This window comes from Candoia aspera, chromosome 6 (assembly GCF_035149785.1).
Source record: "Candoia aspera isolate rCanAsp1 chromosome 6, rCanAsp1.hap2, whole genome shotgun sequence".
Classification (NCBI taxonomy): domain Eukaryota; kingdom Metazoa; phylum Chordata; class Lepidosauria; order Squamata; family Boidae; genus Candoia; species Candoia aspera.
In genome coordinates, this window is record NC_086158.1 from 42036527 (window position 1) to 42061631 (window position 25105).

The 25105-nt window shown below is 44.1% G+C and overlaps 1 protein-coding gene across 1 annotated transcript in view; it reads left to right on the top strand.

Annotated features, from left to right (window-relative positions):
• Positions 1-24807, top strand: part of DGKG (diacylglycerol kinase gamma) — a 171693-nt gene extending 146886 nt beyond the window's left edge. Inside the window, exons 24-27 of the mRNA XM_063306837.1 lie at positions 1128-1329; positions 20078-20198; positions 21078-21138; positions 23547-24807. Coding sequence (XP_063162907.1) covers positions 1128-1329; positions 20078-20198; positions 21078-21138; positions 23547-23645 — 483 coding nt within the window. The 3' untranslated portion in view covers positions 23646-24807. The remainder of the gene's footprint in view (positions 1-1127; positions 1330-20077; positions 20199-21077; positions 21139-23546) is intronic.
• Positions 24808-25105: the final 298 nt, after the last annotated feature.

Genomic DNA, 25105 nt, shown 5'->3' on the forward strand with positions numbered 1-25105 from the left:
CCTTTGATATTTATCTGACTTGTGTGCAGACCCAAATCATTGTTTTTCAATTATAGCTTTTGCCAAACATGTTATTACGCTGCTTTAGGTTGCTCCTTTAAAAAAAAAGACTATTTACACCTTGTTTCCAATAATCTCTAGTGTCAGTTGGAGGGGGAGGGGACAACCACACAGCTAAAAGGAGTCAAGTATGAAGTTTGATAGTTTTTAAGTGTGCTATAAATAAATACTACTTCTGTGTTCACCTGACCTATTAGTAAACATTTTGCTTCTGCCACGTACAATTGCTTGTAAAATGATCACATTATTCATAATCTTCATTCCCTGCTTTAAACATTCCTTCTATTGTCAGGAAATAATATGCAATATTCAGCACCAATAGGTGATAAAGGCTCACAAAATCAACAGGATCTTAAAATGATCTTGAATACAATAGGCTTTGCCTTGGGTGCACATAACCATGTTGGCTGGGGATCATGGATGTTGTTATTCATCAAGAAGGTCACCAGACTGGGAAAGACTGGTCAACCATACTGAATCTTAAAGTAATTTTTACTGGATTACTTACAATTTACTCAAGTCACTCCTGATAATATTTATACCACGCTTTAAAAGGCTTCAGAACATTTAGTTGTGTAGGCCCCATTTTCATGGATCAAATGTTTCATTCACATCTACTGAATTGTTCAGACTTGGGTATGAGAGAAGCAAGGAATATAGTGCAAGGGTTCTGCTTCAAAAAAAAAAGTTCCCTGTGGATTTTTAAACTGCACATATTGTGGTACATTTAGACTCTGTTTAAAGTGGTCTGAAGCAGGTAAGACATTGTTTAGATGGTGCTGAGTATAAGACAGTTCTGTTTGGTGTTCCTCCTGCTTATTCTGCTGTATGGGGTCCTAGCCATCTACCCTGAACTGATAGCATCACGGCTGATCGTTCGTTGTTGCCTTGATGAATTGTGGATCTTGATCATTTTGTTTTATTGTTTTTATGACAATTAGAAGTTACTTGGACATTTAGAAAGGTGGAATAGAAATATTTAAATATTTCATGATACAGTGCTTAATAGATAATTCTGGATAAATTGCATAAAACCACACTTTTATCTTTTTCTTCCTCTGTATCAGTGTGATGGAACAGTTTTGGACCTGACTAGCACTTCATTGGAAGGTATTGCAGTCCTCAACATTCCCAGCATGTATGGTGGCTCCAATCTCTGGGGGGAAACCAAGAAGCAGCGCAGCTACAACCGCATGAGCAAGAAGATACCTGAAAAGTTGCAATCCTCAGTGGTTATTGATGCCAAGGAGCTCAAGTTTTGTGTGCAAGGTGAGGAGACTTAGAATTTTGAGTGCGGTAAAAGTAGCATATGGGAAGTTGCAGATATCTAGGAGTTGGCCTTGCATGTCTACAATGGCCACAAAAAAAGAGTATCTCCTGCATTCAGTGCCTGACAAGTTTGAAGAACCAAAAAAAAGGTTTCTTAGGGGCATGCAGTTTAATGAAAGATAACAACCTACTTCATCTGTGAAAATGAAGGCCGTATACGTGCATAGGTTGAGTTTGCTACATAGTAAAGCAATCAGTTCAAACCAAAGAATAACAGCAATGTAAGCTGTCACATTTACTAGAACATTATCATGGGAGATAATTTTATTTTTGTAATACAAAACCTACATAAGTAAGTCACTATCTCCACCACCCTGTTCTTCCCAGTAAAAGAAGTGGGTACTGTGCCAAGAGTCAGGATTCATGTGCTCATCGTAATAGAATTAAGGAATTGAAAGAGGCCATTGAATCCAACCCCTTGCTCCGTACCAGAGCCTATTCAAATTCAAGCATATCTCAGATACAGCTTAGCTTTTGCTGGTACACACCAGGTGAAGGGGAATCCACCAATTCTCTGGATATTTGGCTCAAATGTTAAGAATTCTTTTTCTAAACATTCAGTCTTGAATCTGTTTTCATGATTCCAGGCAATGTCCTCTGTGATAGTAGCAAACAGATCTTGGTCTTCTTCTGTGTAACATCTCCCACAGTTTTCTCAAGGCCAAACATTCCCAATTCCTTCAATCTTCCTTAACAGGAGTGAATTTCCAGACCCCTAGCCATCCTTGGAGACTTCTGAACCTGTTGCAGTTTGACTGAATCTTTCCTAAAGTACAACGTCTAGAACTGGCCACGATTCTTGAGGTGGGATATGTAAAGCCATTTAGTGGCCTGCTAGACCACTGAAATGGAGCAGAGCTTAACACAGCTGTGAAGCTGTATGCAGAAAAAGAATATTATCTTAAAATAGCTTTAATAAGCACATCCGAGAAACACAGGTTATTGATCTTACACACTTAGCCCTCCCAAGCATAAAGAATTATACACTTAGACAGAGTAGGTTAAGAAGTAAAAAGAATATCTTACTGACTTTATTCTTGGTTCGGTTACATCCATGTTTGGTGGAAAAGATGAAATCTTTGTTCTTCTTTTGTCCCTAAACTCAATTCACCCTTAGCCCTACAGCTGCTAAGTGCTGCATGGAAGAAAGGGGCAGAATTCTTCATCAAGGCCCGAGCACATGGCCCTGATGAAGAAAGCATGTACAGTCGGTGGAAGGAGAAAGAGAGAGAGAGGAAGTGGGAGTGGCAACAAACAGTTTCCTCAGAGTTGCATCATGGGACGAACTCTAATGCACATGCTAATGAGGCATGCTGGATTTGCCATGACCTCCAACAATATGATCAACACAAAATTAAGTGATTTCCTGTGATTTGGAAACAATACTTCTGCTGAATCAGCATAAAATTGCATTTGGCTTCTTTGAAAGCCACATCACACTGCTGACTCATATTCAATTTGTGATCAGCTACAGTTCCAAAATCTCTTTCACAAATGCTTCTGCCAAGTCAGGTACACATGTGCAGCTGATGTCTGCTTGCTAAGTGTAAAATCCTGCATGTGTTCCTGTTAAATTTCATCCTGTTATTTTAGGCACATTTCTCTAACATAAAAATAATTTTGAAAGTTATTTATATAATCTTTGGGGTATAAGCTATCCCACCTGACATTGTAATACTTGCAGATTTGATAAATATTCCATCCAAGCTCATGGGGTGACTTTGGACCAGTAGCTCTCAGCCCAACCTACCACAAGGCTTTTTTGTGGGAAAGAAATGCTGTAAATACTGCCTTGAGCACCTAAATGAAAGGTGGGATAGAAATCAAATATATAAATAAATACCTCTTGCCCTGGATATTTGAATTCATTCAGAGTAAACAGGTATTCCCTGAATATTTTTTTATCATTCTCAAATTTCAAACCTGTTCCTTAATCCTGCTTTTCACAATTATCTGGTGGAAAACACACCCTTACTTTGAGAAAACTGATCGAAATAGAAGCTGAAAAGCTTCCACTTTTCTTTGTTACCTGCTAGCACTTTGCTATCATTATTAAGAAGCTGGGTCTTTGCAAAATAGGATCATCTGAATTTTATTATCTCTGCCTTGAGCAAGAACTCTGGATTGATTTCTTTGTTTTCTTGGCTATCCGTGGTACTCTCAAGAGTCTTCTCTCACAACAGATTTAAAAGTATTCTATCCCACTTCTTTAAAGTCCAACTTTCACATCCATAGAGTATCACAGGAAAAACCACTGCCTGCACGATTCTAATCTTTGTAGGTATAACATGTCAGAGTATCTGAATATTTTTTTCAAGGCATTCTTACCTACTGTTCCAAGTACTAGTTTTTGTTGTTTTTATTGACTGTTGGTGCTATTGATAGGTAAAGGTAAAGGTTTCCCTTGACGTAAAGTCCAGTCGTGTCCGACTCTAGGGGGCGGTGCTCATCTCCGTTTCTAAGCCTTAGAGCCGGCGTTGTCCATAGGACACTTCCGGGTCATGTGGCCAGCATGACGACACGGAACGCCGTTACCTTCCCGCCGAAGCGGTACCTATTGATCTACTCACATTTGCATGTTTTCGAACTGCTAGGTGAGCAGGAGCTGGGACTAACAACGGGAGCTCACCCCGCCGCGCGGTTTCGAACCGCCGACCTTCCGATCGGCAGCTCAGCGGTTTAACCCGCAGCGCCACCGCGTCCCTTTAAAAAGGCAGAAGCTATTCAGTATCTTCATTGTCTGTTCTTAGACTGCTTGCTGTACATGTCATCACTAGTTTGGCCTTCTTTGCATTTAACTGTAGTCTCATTTTGTAGTCTCATTTTGTATTTAATTGTAGTCTCTTTTTTTTTCACTGTGCTCCTTGACTTTCATTACTAGACTTTCAGACCATTTGCATTTTCATCTATGGGATGTGTGACATCAGCCTAACACAGGTTACTGATGTTTTTTCCTCCATTTTTAAAGCCCTGCTCATTTTCCTCCAATACAGCCTCCCTCAATATATGTTCACAGATAGGTTAAATAAGGAACGAGTATAGAGCCTTGTCTCATTTCTTTGCCAACCTGGGGTTAGCCTGTTTTGCAATGTTGCATCTGGACTGTGGCTTCCTGTCCTGTATATAAGTTCTGCATGAGAACAATGTAATGTTCTGGGATTCCCATTTTCTTAAGGACATTCTATGGCTTAACAAGGTCAACTCAATTGAAGGCCTTTCTATAATAAATGAAGCACATTTATAATTTGGTAGTCTTTGGCTTTCTCAATTATCAAGCACATACCAGCAATAATGTCTCTTGTTCCCCAGCCTTTTCTAAAACTAGCTAACACATGTGGCCAGGCCCGCAACTAGGGTCTGTGTCACCTGGGACAAATGTGGATTCTGCACTCCCCCACCCCCATTCAGTATACAAATACTATTTTGTCATGTTGGTGCCCCCCCCCCCAGCGCAGTGCCCAGGGCAGATGCCCTGCTTGCCCCACCCACTCCCCAGCTAGTTGTGGCCCTGCATGTGGCATTTCCCTTTTCATGTAAATCTGCATTATATAATCCTAAACAATAGTTTGATGCTATGTAAAATTAAGGATTTTATGTTATAGTTTGCACATTCCATTAAGCCTTTCTTTGGTATTATTATGTTGACAGACCTCTTCCAATCTGTTGGCCATTGTGTCATTCTCCAGCTAGGCTGGCAGAGTTTGGTTAAAAACTTTATTGATTTTTCCTCTGTTGCTTGCCATATTTCTGAAGATATTCCATCAATTTCTGTAGCCTTCTGACATGGTAATGACTGGAGTGCTGATCTAACTTCATCTTCTAGTACTAGAGATTCTTGGAAATGGGGAATATATTTTAAGATACCTTGAATGTTAACACCTCTGCTGTACAGAATTTCAGTATACTCCTTCCATCTTTGTTTCATCTTCTTGGAATCAGGTAATATCTGTCCAATGGCATACCCATTTGAGGTTGGAACTTCCTTCTGAGTTCAGATATCTTTTGGAAAACTTTGCTTGTTTTTCTGTGTCTGTTTCCATCATCAGTGTCCTTACAGATGTAATTCTAATACTGCTTCTCGTCTCTTCTAACAGCTTTCTGAAATTCTTTGTTAAGTTCCTTCCAGAGATCTTTGTCTTTCTTGGCTTTGACCTCTCTTTTCTTAGCAATTCCCATCACCTGTTTGTCATCCAATTAAGCTTCTCTATTTCTCGGTCTTTGACAATCTCTTCACGTTTATTCTTAGCAACTTCTTTAATTTACTTACACAGTTCCTCTGGTTCCTTAGCAATGAGGTTCAGGACTTCAAAGTAATTTATCTATTTATTTACAGGACTTATATGGCGGCCTATCTCATACAATGATTCTAGGCAGCTCACAACAATCCCTAAAAACAAACATAAAAACAGAACTACCTTTCCCCCCAGGTGCCATACCAAACAGCCTTCCAGCTCAACTCTCATCCTAGCCCAAATGCTTGGGGGAAAAGCCACCCTAACCCTCTGGAAGGCTAAAAGGGTAAGGATCCCTCAGATCTCAGGTGAGAGGCTATTCCAAAAGTCTGGGATGGCCACCAAGAAGAAACACTTCCGAGGTCCCACCAGCTGATAACATTTAAGGGAGGGGGCCTGGAACACACCTACCCTATCTAACCTAGTAGGAAGGGCAGATACTCTCAGAGAAAGGTGGTCCTGCAAATAATCTAGCCCTGTGCCATGTAGGGCTTTAAAGGTGATAACCAGCTCCTTGAATTGTACCTGGAAAGCAACTGGGAGCCAGTGCAGCTCACACAACAGTGGTGTTACTCAGGTGAAACATTGGGCACCCAAAATTGTGTGTGCTGCTGCATTTTGGACCAGTTGTAGCTTCCAGATAGTCTTTGAGGGCAGTCCCATGTAGAGTGTATTGCAGTAATCCAAACAGGAGGTGACTAAGGCATGAATGACTGTGAGCAAGGCCTCCTAGTCCAGGAATGGGTGCAATTGATGCACAAGATGAATTCGTGCAAAAGCCCCCTGCCCATGGCTGCCACCTGCTCTTCCAGGTGGATCCCCAAATTTTGAGTCTGGGAGGATCCCCAAATTGTGTACCAGATCTCTCCAGGGGAGTGATATCCCATTCAGAGTCAGAGAGGTCAACTTTCCTGACTCCAGGAGGTCCAAAGACCCACAACTACTCCATCATGCTACAGTTAAGCCACAGCCAGTTTCTCCCCATCCAGGCCCTTACAGCCTCAAGGCACTGAACAGCATCACTTGCCTAGTATGGGATAGAGATGTATAATTGGGTATCATCAACATACTGGTGATACCAGACACCATGCTGACAAATACCTCTCCTAGGGGCTTCATATAGATGTTATGTAGGAGGGGAGGGAGACCCAAGCCCTGAGGCACCCACATATCAAGGGCCTAATGCTAGACCTCTCCTCCCCCACTAGCACTGACTGGTACCAGCCATGGAGAAGAACCATCCCAAAACACTACCCCCCACTCCCAATCCCAAGAGCCAGTCTGGTAAGATACCATGGTTGACGGTTGTCAGGCTCTGCCTGCTACCCAGTAAAAACACAGATGCTAGTGTAGGCTTAGGTTCTGGTTTTATTTGAGTAACAGTATGCGTGCCCTTAAGAAAAGCTGAGAGTGAGTGGAGCGCGCCGGAACGGGATTTAAATAGCCCGCGCCGGTCAGCGCTCCACCCCTTCTTACTCCGGGTGCGCCCCGAGCCCCGTTGGTTCCATTGCCAGTAGGTGAGGGGTCGTGGAGCCCCTCCTGTGCTCCGGGCGTTTCCTTGATTGCTTCCCTGGCCGGTGATGGTTCATTGCCAGGAGATCAGGTTCGTAATCTCTTTGACAGCTCGGGCGTGCCTCTTGGTCTGGTCTTGTCAATTCCTTCTTTGCAACATTGTATCTCTCTCTTCCACACCTCCAGCTAGAGTTGATACTTTGTTGCCAGCACCTGTTGCTCTCTTTTGTTAGCTAGTTGCCTTTTCCCTTAATCCGCCTGGTACCCATTTCCCTGCATTGTCATGCGAGCCGTTGCGATGTCACAAGCATCGCAACGGTGATCATGACAACGGTATTGAAAGCCACCAAGAGATCCAGAAGGGCCAGGATGGACAAACCACCCCCATCCTAAGCCCTCCAAAGGTCACCCACAAGTGCAACCAATGTCATGTTGCTACTATAGCCCAGCCTGAATCCTGACTGGAAAGGGTCCAGATAATCCTGATGTTCTCCTTGAAAATATTGGACATATGCTCAAGTTCATATCTTGGAATCTGGTTGACTTTGTTCTGCTTTAGCTTGAGTTGGAACTTGCACATGAGCAGTTCATGATCTATTCTACAGTGAGCCCCTGGTCACATTTTTGTTGTTATAATTGAGCTCTTTCAGCTTCTTGTACCAGTAATATAGTGAAACTGATTTATGTATGCTCCATCTGGTGATGCCCATGTATATAGGTATCGTTTTCGATTTGAAGAATGTGTTAGCAATGAAGAAATTATTGAATTGGAAGAAACTGATAAATCATTCTCCTGCTTCATTTCTGTTTCTTAGGCCAGTCAGTCCACCTATGTTTTCCTCCTTACTATTTCTGACTGTGGCATTCCAGTTTCCAACCACAAACAGTACATCTTACTTGCATATTCTGACAATTTCAGATTAACCTAGACCATAAATGTCCACCCTCCACCTTTTCCTCCACAGCCGTCACCTGAAATCCTTCTTTCCTTCAAGACCTAATACTGAAGTTCGCTCAAGTTCTTTTTTAAAAAAAAAATTACAGGAGGAACTGTGTTAGTAAACTCATCATGGAGTAATATTTTCCCACTCACATCCCTTCAGTGCTTTAAAAAGTACTTTCTCCACTTTAGGCATGATGTTACCACTAAATAGTTACTCAGAGACTAGGGCCTATGGCAGAGATGGACAATTCAGGGGGCTGCATCTTCCACAGTTTCTGTGAAGAACAACCACATTGTAAGGGGCAATGAGATTATTGGGGGTGAAGCTGGTGGGAGAAATTTTTAAAACATATATCCCCAAGAACTCTTCTTTAACATTTAAATATCCAAGAACTCTTCCTATTCAACTGGGGGGGTGGGGAAAAATGGTAAAATACTAAGCCACAATTTGTTTATTTCTTTATGAACTTTATAAGCCAGCCAACTCCATCACAACTCTGGGAAACATAGAAGTATAAATTTTAAGTAGTGTAATACAAACTCCAGAAAAGGCTTCTTTGTAACCACATCTTCCAGGGCAGGAGGTTCCACCCCTTTTCTCAATGAAGCAGATTCTATTATGCCATCCCCTGAGCAGCCTTCTCTAGCCAGGAGGGGCCTGGACCCAAAGGTTGGGTTGACAGCCCCAATGACCCTGTTCACTTCTTCAGGAGTTATTAGCTCAAACTCACACCAGGTCTTGCATAGGATTTTGCATCTGTCACTTTGATAGGACCTGCCCAGTCAGAGTCCAATTCTGAGCAAATCCAAATAGCTTTATCCACCAGTTGCCTGGAATAGTCTTCACAGCAGTCATCCAGGTGATCCTATAGTTCATCCCTCCCCAGCAAGGAACAAATTGCTTTAAAGAGGGCTGCTGTTTGGCTATCTGCAGATGCAATCAGAGTGGAAAAATAACTATGTTTTGACACACTTATCACTACTATGAAATCCCTAATATAGGCTCTTATTTGAGCTCAGGGGGATACACTCCTCATCTTCCTCCAGTGGCTCTTTAGGGATCTGTAATGATGTTTCATCTCCTGTTTGTCAGAGAACCAAAGAGGCCCTCAGAATCAATGCACAATGAGAGGCAAATAGGAGCAACCCAATCCAAGGGCCCTGTCACATGTCACATGCCACATTCTAGGCAGCATCCAAGGTCTCAGTCAAATCAGCCATCAGATCCTCAAGAAAATCTCTGAGTTCCCTCTGAAATCCCATAGGGACTACTAATTGCCTGGGGTGGACTGATGACTTCCTTGCAGGGGGGAGAGGCAGCACTGCCAACTCCAAAAAGGGATCTGAGAATGATCTGATCATGAAAAAGGACTGATAGTGATATCCTCCACTCCCATATCAAGCCAAAAAACAGGTCTAATGTGTGACCCCACCCCACACAATGTGTGTCAGGCTCTCAATAACTTGGGTCAGGTCTGTGGCTGCCATGGTGGCCTTCAACTCCTAGGTTGACTCAGACTCCATGCCACCTGGAGGCAAGTTTGCTACTAATATTTGGCAGCATATAGCACCTCCAAATTTTGGCACAGTAATATTGATGGAGCAGCAGGGGTTGAGTGTTGCTTACCTGTGAACTATATACAGCATATAGCTCTGGCCTAATTTTTCAGGCAGAGATGCTTTATAGCAACTTTTACCAACCTTGTATTCACAGGATTTCAAAGGTAAAGAAAAGAATCCATGTGACTTTTTCCAATAACTGTTCAGATATGGATTGCATCATTCAAAAAGACAAGCTGACCATCATGACTGACTGGGGATTTGGGAAAATATGTCCCAAGCCATCTGCGGGGCACCAAGTTGTGAGAAGGCTAGTAAAGGAGATGGCTCAGGCAGGCAGAAGCTGAAGGAGTGGCATGAGGCCAAGCAGGACACACCCTGACAATCAGCCAGCTCTCCTAGTGACAGACTGACACACAATTTCCAGAGAGACTTAATTCACAATTCTAAATCATCTCTTAATGCAGCCAACATTGCTGGCTTCCAGCTGTGCATGTAAGGAAAGGATTCCCAGAATAAAGGCCACCTACTTTTTCCCTAGACAACAAGCTTGTGCTGTAAGAAGTCCAAGTTTATGACTACCAGATTTTTTTAAATTGTTTTAATTCATTTCTGCTAAAGAAGCTGCTATGTACAGCCTGCTTTCAATTTAGTCTACTTGTCCTACTCAAAACTTTCCTTCAGGATCCTTGTCTGTTGCTTATAGTACAAAGTACTCAAGCCTTTCCAAGTGGGCCCTGGGTTGAAGGGGACAGTGCCCTTTGACTTGGCTCATCTCTGACATTCTATATTGTTTTTAGTAATCCCTCCAGACCCTCAAAATGAATGCACTGATTTCAGGATATGGCGGTAACTTATGCTATGCTCCAAAGGAGCATTTTGCATGTAGCAGTTATTTCCAAGTTTATCATTAATGTTAGCTTCATTAGGGGTTGCCTACTTAACTCTTCTCAATGCCGTGCCCCCCTCGCACAACTCCTTGCCAGCCTCCAGTGAGTCTGAAGCTTTACAGAAAATAGATCTTGTAAGTTAATTAAATATTAAAGGTCTTAAGCTAATCACAGTGTTGGCACAGCAGTGCCGAGCTACTGGAAACAAAAGGTACATTCTCTGTCATGGAGAATCATGGATCACCTTCTGAGATTTTTCTGAAATGCTCTTCTGATGAGAGCACCTTCCTGAAAATAAGAAAATTCTAAGAATATCATGTGGGAGAGTATGGGGAGGATTGGAAAGGAGCTTGGAATAGCAGGTGTTACTTAGGCAGAACAGAATGAGTAATTAAGAGGATGCTTTAATGCCGCTGCAGGCTACAGCACAAACAGGAAAAAGAAAGCTGCTGGGGTGGTGAAACAGCACTCTCTCCAGAAAATTCCATTCTGACTAATGCAAGAGAGACTCTGAGTGGAGAGGCCTGAGGCAGGATGAATGCTGCAGCAAGGTCTGCAGGCATTTACAGCACAACCCTCAAAAAGAGCCTTTGGGCATGATCTTCACTTGGAACAATGCAGGCACATTTTGAAAAACCTTTTCAACAACAGCTGCCTGAGTTACAATGGTAGCTCTCTAAGGACTGCAACTTTAAAGCAATAAACTGGAAGTTGCCAATATCTGATCTGTGGACTATATCTACCCCACCTCCACCCTGCACAGTTCCCATCCTATAAATGTTCCCTTTCACCTGATTTTCCTGTGGAATGATTACTTCACAAATGGGTTCACGCGTAGCAGCAATGTCAGCTTACAGGCTACCTTTATAACACACACACAGATGATAATGGATAACCAGCTTGAAAACTAATAATCAAGTATGTCAGGACAAGGTTTGTAGGGAGGAGCAGTTTCTTAGTACTATCAATTATTACTTTTTGGAGTGGCTACTTCTGTAGGACAACACAAACAGGGATTATTTAAAAACTAATCTTGAGTCACGTGGAAGATTTAGCACTACAATTTTACATGATCCATCACTAACCTAATCTTCAGAACAACACGTCTTGTTGTTCCCCAAATAAGCATGTTACAGCAGTGCTCTGCAAGATTTGAGATACAAGTAGATCTGAACCCCAATTTTATTTTCTATCTTTTGGGAAAGAAAAAGAATTGTACTAGAGAACACATTCCAGGTTCATCCTCACCAATGGCATAAAGACACCTCACAAATAATTTTTAGACCATGTGTCTGTATGATGCAGCTTTTGATTATCCCCAGCCTACCATGAAGGCACCCTGAACTGGTCCTTAGCTGGTATTAAATCCTTAGCTGTTACAGTTTTAAAGTAGTGTTTTCTATCTTTTTCCAACACATCTTGACTTAAGAAGAATCTGCGATGGTTCATTCATAAATCTGGCGATGATGCAGTCAGGAGCTGGCATCTGCAGAGCTCCTATTGGCCAATTAAGGTTGCCACAGGCTTGCTTCTTCACCTACCCTACATGGCCACCTTGCTTTGGGCTGCAGGAAAAACATAACACTTGGTTTCTGTAGAGGCATCTGCCCATGTAATATCCGACTCATGTTTCACAAAGCATAACACAGCTTCCTTATATACACTGGTATACCAGTCTTCTTGTAGACCACAAGATCTATCCTGTTATTAAATACTTGTTCAGAGGTTTTCCAAAGATCAGTAAGCCTGTCTGTAAATAAAAATGGGAACTGCTAATTGTTTAAACTGGGGAAGGTATATATTGCTGATTCTGCCTGAGTTCACTGAAGCTTTCTGCTGCTTCTGCTGACAAGGGTTTTGCATGGCTGTGCTTTCTTCTGCTTTTATTACTTTGGGAGCGAGGCAGTGTTATTTTGCCTACTCTAATGCCATTTTGCATACTCCATAGGATACTTCTGGATGCTGCTAACTGTGTCCATTCACTGCTAGCACTGCCTTCCCTTGTAGGTCTTTTTGATTTGGGAGTTGGAGGGAAATTGACAAGAGTTCTTCCAGTTTCCTCTTCTATCCCAAGGGACAGGAAGGTGGTAAATCCCTCTACAAGCTTACCAGACTTCTGGAAGACTGGCAAGCTTTTGTTCAAAAATAGCCCAGGTGACAAGCTGCGGATGGACCAAGATAAGACAGAAGGGCACTGTCTCAATGCACTGGGTAAGCTGCCTCTCCAGTCCAGCAGCCTGTTGACCTGTATTCCGAAATAGCCCAAGTGACCTGTCACTCAGAGAACTTGAGTAGATCTGAACCCCAATTTTAGGCACCTGCTTGCCCAACCTGCTCCATCACACTTTCAGGAGAGTGATTGGTGGTGGTTTTTCTGACTAGTTACTGATGCTGGGAGGTAAGAGAAACAACACCAAAGAAATCTTCTAAATCCTGCCTTTAACTTGTCTCATAATAAGACTGTAAAGACAGAAGCACTGGCAAGCATTCTTGCTGATGCAGACTACAGCTCAACCATCAGGGCAGCACATATTACACTGGCTTGTTTTTCTGCTAACTCAGGGACTGGAGGAATACACACAAATGTGGAAGGGACCTCTGGCCCCAATCTTTAAAGACTACACCCAAGCCTCAGAGATGAAATCTATTATTCCAAAGATTTTCCAGGAGTAGAAGAAAGAATAATTTGAGGCCACCAGGGCTTATTTTTTAAGTCTTGCAGGCAGGACTTAGTTTGGGGAGATTAAATATGCTGGTTTGGGGTGCTGCAGAAGAAGAAATGACTCCAGCTTTAGCACTGCAGTTTCACCTTGGCATAGGCCAAACATTTCAAGAGACAAAAGCCTCCAGCTTGCTTTGTTTTCACATTTCTTTCTCCTCACCTGTCATTCATTTTTAATCCATGCTACACTTTTCCCCTTGCACAGCAAAGGCAACCACAAGGAAACCATGCATGTACACAGGAGGGTTTGCCAAATGAAGAACCCAAAGAGATGAAGCAAAGCCTATTTATTTATCCTTAGCTGCATCATCATTCCGAGTGCTAAAAAAAGTGTTATCCTTGACTCAAATAGTGTCTTTTTAAGGGAAGACATTTGTTCAAAACCGCAAATTGGTAACATCTGTTCATTTGGTAATACTCTTGGATGGCACCAAACACCAAGTGCACAAATCCTTCTTGAAATGAGTAGAATCTGCACAAAAAGTGCTGCCAAATGCAGAAGTATTGCCCCTGTTACTTTGTTTCTGATCTGGACACCTTTCCTCCAAGGAAGTTCTTCCCTTACAACGTAATTATTTTCCCAATAAAGCCATTTTTAATGGAATTCTATTTGGAACACAGTTGAGCATCAAAAACACCCATAGGCAGTGCACATGGCGTCACTGGATAACAAGTGGCAGAGCTTCCTACAGTGCCTGTGATTTAATACCGGTGGTCAGCCTTGTAGGAAAAAATTGAAGTAAGAGCTGAAGCCAATTCATTCCAAAGCAAAATGTGGAGAAGGTCCATAATAATTTAGCCCAAGCACTAAATTAATACTCCTGAGTTAACCAAAACTTCCATTGTAAGGTGAGCAAATAAAACTACCTGTCATGTTCCCCGTTGCAAGGCATAAGTGCATCACAACGGGGAACATGCACATCAGGAAAGAGGAAGGGATAACCATTATCCTTTAAACACACACATCATCCCTTAAGCACCCAAACCCATAAATAAATCAACAGGACAAATGAACCGCACCTAGGACAGGATCTGGAAACCATTAACAGATCGGGAGAACTTCCACCCATTACCCCGGGGGACGCACCTGCACCGGACAAAGACAAGGAGACAAAGGGAAACATCGGAGATCGCCCGAATCGCCCATCGTCAGACCCATACCCCCGCTAATCACCCATCTGGACCTGGCTTGGGGGACAATAGGGGGTGGAGGAGAACAAGGTCCGCCGCCGGGGTATAAACGGGAGACCCCGATACCACACCCGCATTCCCATCTTTTTCTCCTCATGCATTCTGTTCCAATAAACCCGGAAATCCTTAAACCCTTTAAGTGAGTCCGTGTGTTATTTGGAGCAAGGCTGCCCTGACATAAAGCCGGGAATCGAAAAAAAAAATTTTCCACTAGCACCAATCCAGATCCAATCTGTGAGGGAACCAAGCTAGTCATGGAAGATTGCATCTCATGGCGAGGCGGCTACCCGGCGACCGGCAACGGAACGCCCATCCCCACGAACGGAAGGTGCCCGAGGCCCCGACGGCGTGAGGACCAGGTGAGCTCGGGATCGAGTTCGAAGGGGGAAGCAACGCCGAACACCACCCGTGAGTCCCGTGGCACATGGGCCACCATCGACAAGATGGGGGGATCCTCACCCGGATCGCCTGGAACCCCGGAGGAACCGCGGGACGTCCCATCATCCACGGCATCAAGAACCGAAAGAGAGTGGAGGGGCGACCACACCAAGAAGGGCTCGCAAACGGCGGCAAGGCTGAGCACAGCTGAGGAGAAGCTGGAGGCGATGCAGCAGCTGCTCCAGAGGTTAGCAGAGGCGTACAAATGCCACAGCCAGGGCGCGGAAGGACCAGGCACCAAATGCCTGACACCCCTTACCCCCCCCCTCAGAGACGCACCAGCCAGAGAGACGGAGGAGAGGTCCAGAGGACGATGCAGCGCCGGGCAGAGTCCACTTCCAGGAACCCGCCAGATGGGCTGCACCCCACCCTCCCACCCCGATGGTGAGACGACCAGAACGAAGCGGGAGCCAGCAAGAGACGGCACCAACACCACCCGATGCCCGATGGAGGGAATCCCCACAGCAAGATCACGGAGCCCCGACTGCCCGAAGCACACCTCGACGCCCAGATGCAGCTTGGAGCCCACCAAGAGCGGCGATCAAGGACTTCAGCGTGAAGTTCGATGGAGACCCCACAAAACTCTCCTTTTTCCTCACCAATGCGAGGAACTATATGGAGGAATGGGGCCCCTACTTCCAAACAGAGAAAGGCAAGATAAATGCCTTAGCAATTAAATTAAAAGGACGGGCCGCCGACTGGTATGTCCTGTTGTGCCAGGCAGGTGCCCCGGAATTAGAGGATTGCAACGAATTCCTCTGGGCAGTGGAACTGCACTTCAGGGACCCCCTGGAAAGGGAGAGGGCAAAAAGAGCCCTGAAAACCCTCAAACAAGGACAGCACGCTGTGGCAGATTATGCCATGGAGTTCCAAGCCCTGGCCGGTAAGGTTGAAGTATGGTCCCAGTCCACCCTCATTGAGCGGTTCAAGGAGGGTCTCAACCTGAACGTGCTCAGGTGGGCACTGTGCAGAAATAACCCCGACACTCTGGTGGAGTGGATCCGGCTGGCAGGAGAGGAAGAGGATGCCCAGGACACTTTCCTCCAAATAAAAAGGGAAGCGCAGCAAGCAGAGGTGGCGAGAGGACCCTGCACAGCTGCAGGACCGGCGAAGCCAAGACCCCAACCTTGGAAGGAGGAAAGAGACCGACGGTTCGCAAAGGGTCAGTGCCTCAGGTGCGGGAAGGAGGATCACAAGGCGGCGGCTTGCCTGAAAGCGAAGGCGAGGGACAGCTCGAGGAGGGCACCAACCAAGCCAACCCCAGCACCCAGGAAAATGCCAGTCGCGATGGGCGAAACCACGGCAAAGGACTTCCCCTACTGCACCGAAGGCGAGGAAAGCGACACCGACGAGCCGGCAGAAAACGCCAGCCACCTGCCCTAAGGAGCGCCAGAGGACAGATGGAAGAAAACAAGAGGCGCAACGACTTTGGGGTGAGTGATAATTGTCCCACCCTATATGTGAAAGTCACCCTAACCCACGGTGAAAAGACGGAAAACGTTTGGGCACTAATTGACTCTGGCTGCTCGAAGTGCCTTATGCACCCAGACCTGGCGGCCGCGCTAAACTTCCGCTGCTATCCACTTCAGAACCATATTGTTTTTACACAGTTGGATGCTTCAGCAGCGGGGGGGGGGGGGGCGGTCACCCAATACACGGACAAAGTCACGCTGCGGCTTGGCAGCCACAAGGAAAAACTGCCCTTCATTGTGGCACCAGTGGGCCAACCCTAATCATCCTAGGGATCCCATGGCTAGTGCAACACAACCCACAAATAAACTGGGCAACCAGAGAAATCAAGTTTTCGGATGGGCGCTATCAAGCATCCACAGGGGATCGGGTTCCCCGTGCTGCAATGGGGAGGGCAGCGACTACCTCGATGCGTCTGGAGGCAGCGAACCTGGAGGGTCTGCCAGCCAGATATGCAGAGTTTGCCGATGTGTTTGGTGAAAAGGAGGCTGACAAACTCCCACCCCATAGAAAAACAGACTGCACCATAGAGCTGGTCCCTGGCGCACCCCTACCAAAGCCCAAAATATATGCAATGACCCAGCAGGAGCTGGCAGCATTAAGGGAGTTCGTCGATAAAAATTTAGTGCGGGGTTTTATTGAGCCCGCAAACTCACCAGTCGGAGCCCCCGTCCTCTTTCGGGAAAAGAAGGACGGGTCACTGAGGCTCTGTACCGACTACCGCGGGCTGAATGCCGCATCAATATCAAATAAATACCCCCTGCCCATAATAAAGGACATTCTTGCCCACCTGGCAAAGGGCAAGATATTCTCAAAACTGGACCTGAGGGAAGCCTACTTCCAAATACGAATACGGGAGGGGGACGAATGGAAGACAGCGTTCAACTGCCCGCTGGGGTCTTTTCAATATAAAGTTTTACCATTTGGGTTGGCGGGGGCACCGGGAGTGTTTATGCAGCTAATTAATGAGGTCCTGCACAACCACTTATTTAAGGGGGTGCTTGTGTATCTTGACGATGTTTTAATATATCCAGAGACCAAAAAAGAGCACGAACACTTAGTAAAGCAAGTGCTCAGGAAACTCCAGAAGGCAGAGCTATACGCCAAGCTCTCCAAGTGTGAGTTTCACAAGGACCAAATTGACTACCTGGGCTATAGAATCTCGGCAAGGGGGATCGAAATGGACCCAAGCAAGGTCCAAGCCATACTGGCGTGGGAGCGCCCACGCACGAGGAGGCAACTCCAAAGTTTCCTTGGTTTCACAAATTTCTATAGGGGTTTCATCCAGGGGCTGGCAGAAATTGTGCTGCCTCTAACTGACCTACTCCGGACAAAGGGCCTGGGAGACACACATAAATCAAGGAACCCGGGGGCGCTCCTGAACTGGACAGCTGATTGTCAAAGGGCTTTCGAATGCCTCAAAAGCCTCTTTACGGCGGAGCCAGTACGTGCAAGTTGACGCATCCGACTTCTCCATCGGAGCACTCCTGCTTCAGCAAGATTTTGACAATCAGCTGAAGCCCTGCGCATACCTTTCCCACAAGTTCTCTGAAACGGAATGGAGATGGCACGTTTGGGAAAAGGAGGCTTCACAGTCAAGGCAGCCCTAGAGACATGGAGGCACCTCCTAGAAGGGATCTCCTGCCCCTTCGAGGTCTGGACAGACCACAAGAACCTAGAGGCTCTCAGCACTCCAAAACACCTCAGCCCAAAGCAAGTACGCTGGGTGCAATTCTTCAGCTGGTTTAACTTTAAATTAAAGTTCATACCGGAGAGGAAGAATTTCCTAGCAGATGCTCTTTCCCGACGGCCTCAGGATGCCAGCCAGGCATCGGACATTGTGGGTACTGTGTGGACCGACACACAGCTGGGCTGCCCTGCGGTCACGCACAGCCAAACAGGAACCCAACGCACCCCAGCATGAACACCCGTGAACGGAGGGAGCCGCAGGTCAATTTCACCAAACTGGCAACAACGACTCGTTCAAGCCCTCGAGACAGTTACATGGTTGCAAACCAACAAACACCATGTATCTGTTACGAACGGTCTAGCCTGGAGACAGAAGAACCTGTACGTGCCAGAGACATTGTGAGCGGAAGTTTTAAACCACTCCCATGATGACAAGACGGCCAGACACTTTGGGTTCGTCAAAACATTACATTTAATCAGGCGACAATTCTGGTGGCCTACTCTCAGAAAGGACGTTAAAGAATATGTCGCTGCTTGCCCCACATGTGCCATGTCAAAACGAAAGGGGAGGAAGCCCCAGGGACTGCTGCAGAAAGTAGCAAGCCCCTCCCGCCCCTGGGAGGAAATTTCCATGGACTTCATTGTAGACCTACCACCCAGCCAAAGAAAAACGGTCATCTGGGTGGTAAAAGACTATTTTTCCAAGCAGGCACACTTCATACCCTGCGCGTCCATTCCCTCCGTGCAACAGCTGTCACGCCTATTCCTTACCCATATCTATAAACTCCATGGCGCCCCCTCCCATTTGGTGACCGATAGGGGCACACAATTTACATCTAGGTTCTGGAAAGAATTTTTAAAATTTATTGGGACCAAGCAGGCACTGTCCACGGCCTGGCACCCCCACACAGACGGCTCTATGGAGATTCTCAACTCCACCCTGGAGCAATTTCTCCGATCCTTCATTAACTATCAACAGGACAATTGGGTGGACCTGCTTCCTTTTGCAGAGGTAGCCTACAACAACGCAGTGCACCAGAGCACAGGTCACACCCCATTCAAAGTGGTTTTCCTGTCTTTTTCTCCGCATGCATTCTGTTCCAATAAACCCGGAAATCCTTAAACCCTTTAAGTGAGTCTGCATGTTATTTGGAGCAAGGCTGCCCTGACACTACCTTTTATTGACTCAGACTATTGACACATTTAGCATGCTTCTTATACTATCCCCATACTACCTTTTTTCCCCCAGGGAACTCAAAACAGCATATAAGTAGGTACATGTAGCATCCCATCCTGTCACTGACCTGTGTAGCTTCCACGTACTTTCCAAAGACAGGTGTTTTTGTAGACCTGCTATCTGAGTATTTTAAATGACCTTGGAAACTTCTGCCAATAAAAGATGAGGTTGGCAAGAGCTGCTCCAAACATTGCCTTCAAACACTTGTTTCCAATCTTTTCATGACAGTGGATTCATTTGGAAATGTAGGAGTGTGTGATTGACATATGAGCAGAATGACAGTCAAGCAAAGGAGCTCTTACCCATTCGTGAAATGGATACCATCCTGGTGGGGGTTAAATGCCCATTTCCCAAAATGCAGACAGATGCAGTAAAATTCAACAAACAGAAGTAAGATGTGAACCCTCAAGCTAAGTCACATTTTCTTCACTAATCACAAGAAAGTTCCCATTTCAGAAGGTAAACTGGTGAAGCCAGGTAAAACATTAGTTCAGATGCACATACACAAGTAGGCAAAACTTGCATGCAACTCACCATCTCCTCTAGCCTTTCTGGATACTTACTATTACCACCTCCAGTTATGAGAGAGAGAGAGAGAGACCCCTATCATACCAACTTTTCCATTAAAACAATTTTAATTTAAAACATAATCAGGAGATCTTAGAACCATGCAAATGAATACACTGATGTCTATGGGCACTACATGAAGAACTGCAGTATAACCAACCTTCAACTTTGCATTAAACACAATATATGGATCACCCTTTTCTTTGTTTAATAATATATCTGTATTTCTTGCATTAGATCTTAGTGATCAGCTCCTGGAAGTTGTTGGTCTTGAAGGGGCAATGGAAATGGGACAGATCTATACTGGATTGAAAAGTGCTGGAAAGAGATTGGCCCAGTGTTCCTCTGTTGCTATCAGGTACCTACTTTGGGGCTTTGGTTGTAATATGAATTTTTGCCCCAATTTGGCAAGCTATTATATTAAGAGACAAGAAAGCATCATAGCACTTTCTGATATCCCTTTCTTCTGTGTGCTAATATTCTAATACCCTGCTCTAAAGCCCAAATCTATGTTTTCTGTGGTTTGCCTTGACCTGAAAAACTAAAACTAAAATAAAGCACTTTGCTTAGAAGGCATTATGTTCTATATATATCTAGAACTTCAGCAAGTTCTAGAAAGAGACAAAAGGAGATGAGAGAATGAGATGAGGAACAAAGTGGGCCATTGAAGAAGAGGAGAAATTTTGACTTATTACAAAGGCAAATAAGGTGCCTACCCTTACATTAAGAAATAGGAAAAGCATATATTTTTACAGAACCCAGACTCATTACACCTCAAGACTATGCTGAATAAAACACAGTTGCCTCTAATTGCAATTGTACATATGATAGATTCACAAATGTGTTAAGCAAAGAATAATAAAAGTATGGGATTAACACATGCAAATTGACCATGCCTCTTGTGCCCCTATGCTATTGCTTCTGTGGTTGCCTAGAAATCCTAACCACACTAACAAGAACTGTGCTCTTAGAACACACTGATCTACAAATTAGCCAATTAGTTTTATCATAGTATGTGAACCATCCTGTGTAGTTAATTTATGATTCATTGTATCATGCAAACTCTCAATATTAGGTTAATTCCATAAATCACAATTCAGTGAATACAACTAGTGTCAGCTAACATCATCTTGTATATCTCACTCTTTGGCACAAATTCCATTACTGGCAGCTTAGAGCAGGACAGAAGTCAGTTCTGGCTTGTTTTCCTTCTTACAAGATTGTTTGTGTGTTGCAGGACAACCAAACTGTTACCCATGCAAGTGGATGGAGAGCCTTGGATGCAACCACCTTGTACAGTGAGTAGTTGAAACATAGAAAAGTCTGAATGATATTAAAAGGGTTCACTTACTAGGATAAGAAGCTCTAGGAAGTTTATCTTTAGATGAGATCCAAATTTTAGTAACAGAACCTGGGAAAGGGTTGTTTTAAAAAGAATAATGCTTCTATCCTAAATGGAAACAAGCAAACAAAACCAGCCATAGTATCCCAGGAAAGAAAGACCTTACAGTTTTCTGGAGATAGATTCTTCTGATCTCTTTGATGTCATATTATCAAGCTTTTTCACAGCAATGACAATCACATTTGTATTCCTAATGGAAAATCAAAGAAAAGTTAAAGGGAGACAGATCTCTGGCTGTTGCTCCTCTCGGTAGTATTCTGGAGATGGCTAAAGATGCAATTAGTGTACCTTCAGCCTATCCAGAGCATCAAAGGAAGATGTGTTAGACCTGTTAGAAGAACGTGTGTGTGTGCGCGCGCGCGTGCGCACATGATCTTTCAAGTCAGTGTTGACTCCTGGAGACTGCAAGTCCCTGCAGTTTTCTTGGCAAGATTTCAAAAGTGGTTTGTCATTGCCTGCTTCCTAGGGCTGAGAGAGAGTGACTGGCCAAGGTCACCCAGCTGGCTTTGGGCCTAAGGCGGAACTAGAACTCACAGTCTCCTGGTTTCTAGCCTGATGCCTTGACCACTACACCAAATTGGCTCTCAGAAGAAGAGTATGGGATACAAATTGCCCTCTCTGATCTGCAAATGAGTACTGTAGAACAAGATCTTGCAGAAAAGCATTCAAGCTGAAAAGATGGCTCTTTGGACTCCTTATTCCCCCTCATTCAGCACCATCACAAGTTTGAATGGTCGCTGAACAAGCAGTTGTCAAATGAGGACCACCTGTATACATTTGTTACTAGTAGTAAAAAATAGTTCTAGAAACACTCTTTTTTCTCATTTGCCATGCAAATATGCATATGGGGCTTTTTTGTTTCTGTGGCAGAATTAACAGCTGTCCAGTTCAAAGAGTTAATAGAATGCTCTGATTACATTTGAGCTGTGTAAACATTTAGGTAAACATTTTCTTAAAACAAATTTTGCCAAGAATCTGGAGATATCTAGGGTTTGGATTTCTGTCTCTGAATCACGTTGGATGCTGGTTCCCAACCTTCACATTGCTTTGAGGATCTCATCTTATGACAGTTGACTGGCCAGGCAAGAAATGCCAGATGTGCCTTTCTGAAGAGCCTGCTACCCTTCTTGAGTCATCCTGGGCTGTGGTGGAGAAGGTGACCCGTTCCTCTGCTGCCTCCACAGCCACTCATAAGGCTTAATAGTTGAACATTCTCAGTGCTATCTCCAGTTCAGTCTGATAAGAGACTCTCCTTATTTGCCATAGAAAACCAGACAGACTTGTCCTCTCTTTCCCTGAAGCCACAGGAGTGGGGGTGGATCTGTGAACAAGATCCTGCTTGGTAGGGGTTTCCTTTGGTCACAGGAGAAAGGCCTTTAGATGAGGAACAGCAGGGTACCTGACAGGTTTGTGCTATTTTTAGGTGTGTATATAGGAAAATATTGGTATTCTCCCTAGCTGCAAAACAGTTGCTTCAAGTGCTCTAGGGAGATGTTACATTGCCACCTGAACAGAGATTATAAAAGTCCTAATGCAATATCCTGGGGTCATCAGATTGGGAAACTCTGCAACAAAATGATGAAATCATATGAAAGCAAGGTTACCATGCCCTAAATGGTAGAGTAGTAGAGGCACATTCAGCAGATACCACTTTCCTCCCTCTGCAAATAAATGACATGTGTGAAATAATTATTTTCACTTAGCTCTTCCAAGCAGCTTGCCCTCTGTTGGAACCAGTCCTTGTAACAGCAATAAACTGGCATAAAAAGACATTGACAATGGGGAAATGTTAATGGTTATCTCATTTAACAGAAAATCCCTGCCCTTTCCATAGTCCCTTGAAATAGTTGCTGTCTAAAAAGAGCAATCATCTAATCATAATATAATGAGGATTGGTTGAAAAGGTTGGATACATTCAGCCTGAAGAAAATGCAAAGGAGAAATGTGATGCCATCTTCAAATGTGAAGAACTGAGAACCAGATGAAGAAGCAGGCTTGCTCTCTGTTTTCCAGATTGCAAGACAAAGCAATGAGTCAAAGTTAAGGGGAAGCAGTTTTCAGCTAAATAGGAGGAGAAACATCTAAAAATAAAGGTGAAAAGTGGAACAGACTGCCTTAGAACATGGTGGGCTCTTCTTTGCTGGAGATGTTTTGAGCTAAGATGGACAGGCACCTATCCGAGTTATTATTATTGCCTCCTGCATTGTAATTCCTGTATGGAACAGAGGTTTGTACTAAATGATCTCCAAAGGCATTTCCATTTCTATGATTTTGTGACATTGGTTTCCACCCTTTTGCTTCCAGATTAAAATAACCCACAAAAGCCAAGTACCAATGTTGTTAGGACCTCCCCAAAAGAGCAGCTTTTTCTTCCTGAGGAGGAGAAACCGAACTCGAGACTAATTTTCAGCCAAGCAAAGAACAACCTTCAGAAGCAGCAATTCTCCATTCCAGTGGCAACCACCCAGGGGAGGCCTGCAGGAAAAAAATCTTAATCCCTTCAGATTTCCTGGCTTCTGAATCTGCTTTGGAAACATCAGTCTGGAGGCAGCATTGTGAACTCTTAGTAGAAAATAACAGGGTTGACATTCAGCAGTAAAACTGAAATAGCAGTGTGGGTTCGTATATACATGCACACATAGCCACTTTCTCTAAATATTGTTGGCAGGGATAGCACTAACACTGAGGATTTTGCCCTCCATAATGCCACAGGCCAAGGAGGGGAAGCTCTCAACTGCTCTGGTTGGCCTGTGGTAAAATCTGGGACTCTTCTGAAGAGAACTGTTCTGGGCAACCATGAATTATACAGCTCTGTCAGAAAGCAAACAAGAGGCATGGAAACAGCATGTCTGACGTTGCCCTCCAGATGGGATGCAGGAGCATTTTCATTTCGTTGGAACTCTTTAGAACCCCCAAAATAACTGTTGAAGTATCAAATTTGGTGAGGAACCAAGCTTAGCTTATTTATTTTTAAGAAATTCTGTCAGCAGACAAGTGTTATTTCACCCTGCTACTGTTTGGGTCACCAAACTGTACACTCGATTAGACATGCTATTTATTTATTTTTCAAGGTTTAGAAAACACAGGGGGAGATGAAACGGGAAAGGAAGGGAGATGTTATTTTTTTCAACTCTAAAACAACAGGGCCCCTTGCTAGCTCCAGTCATAATTTTTAGTTTTAAAATAAAGTGGAAATTGGTTAGCTGTTCCCTTTCAGAGGCACAGGAACACACAAAAATATTGCCACAAAGAAGCTAGATACATTAGAGGAAAGGTCAAGATAAAAAGTGAGAACTTTTTTTGGAAGGAAAAGAAAAACTCAGGGTATATTAAATGTATGAGTAATCCTTCACCATTTGGTATGTTGATAACCTTAACAAATTTAGGGATACCTTCAGGTGTGATACTGATTTTCCTGTCCAGTTAGTGTTTTTATATTTTCTTTTCACATACGGGAAGTTACTACTACTTCTGTCCAGGCATATTTTATACACATATTTTAAAATTTTTCCACGGCAGCTTCAGTTAAGATAGGGTTCCTCTTAAATCCTATCTCAATATGGGGCTGATTAGCTGTTCCCTTTCAGAGGCACAGGAGCACACAAAAATATTGCCACAAAGAAGATACTGGATATGGTACAATAGCCTGAATACATGACAAGGATTTAATGCAGAGCTGAATGCAAATTCTATGGTGGACATTTATATGCCACTGATATTATGATGAAATGTAAGCAAACTCAGAGGTCAAACTAATCAATTAATTTTCATCCCATGCATTGGCTTTTGCAACAGAAAACTACCCAACCAGCAATCCTATATACTTTCATTTGGGATTAAGTCCCACTGACCTCAATAGGCTT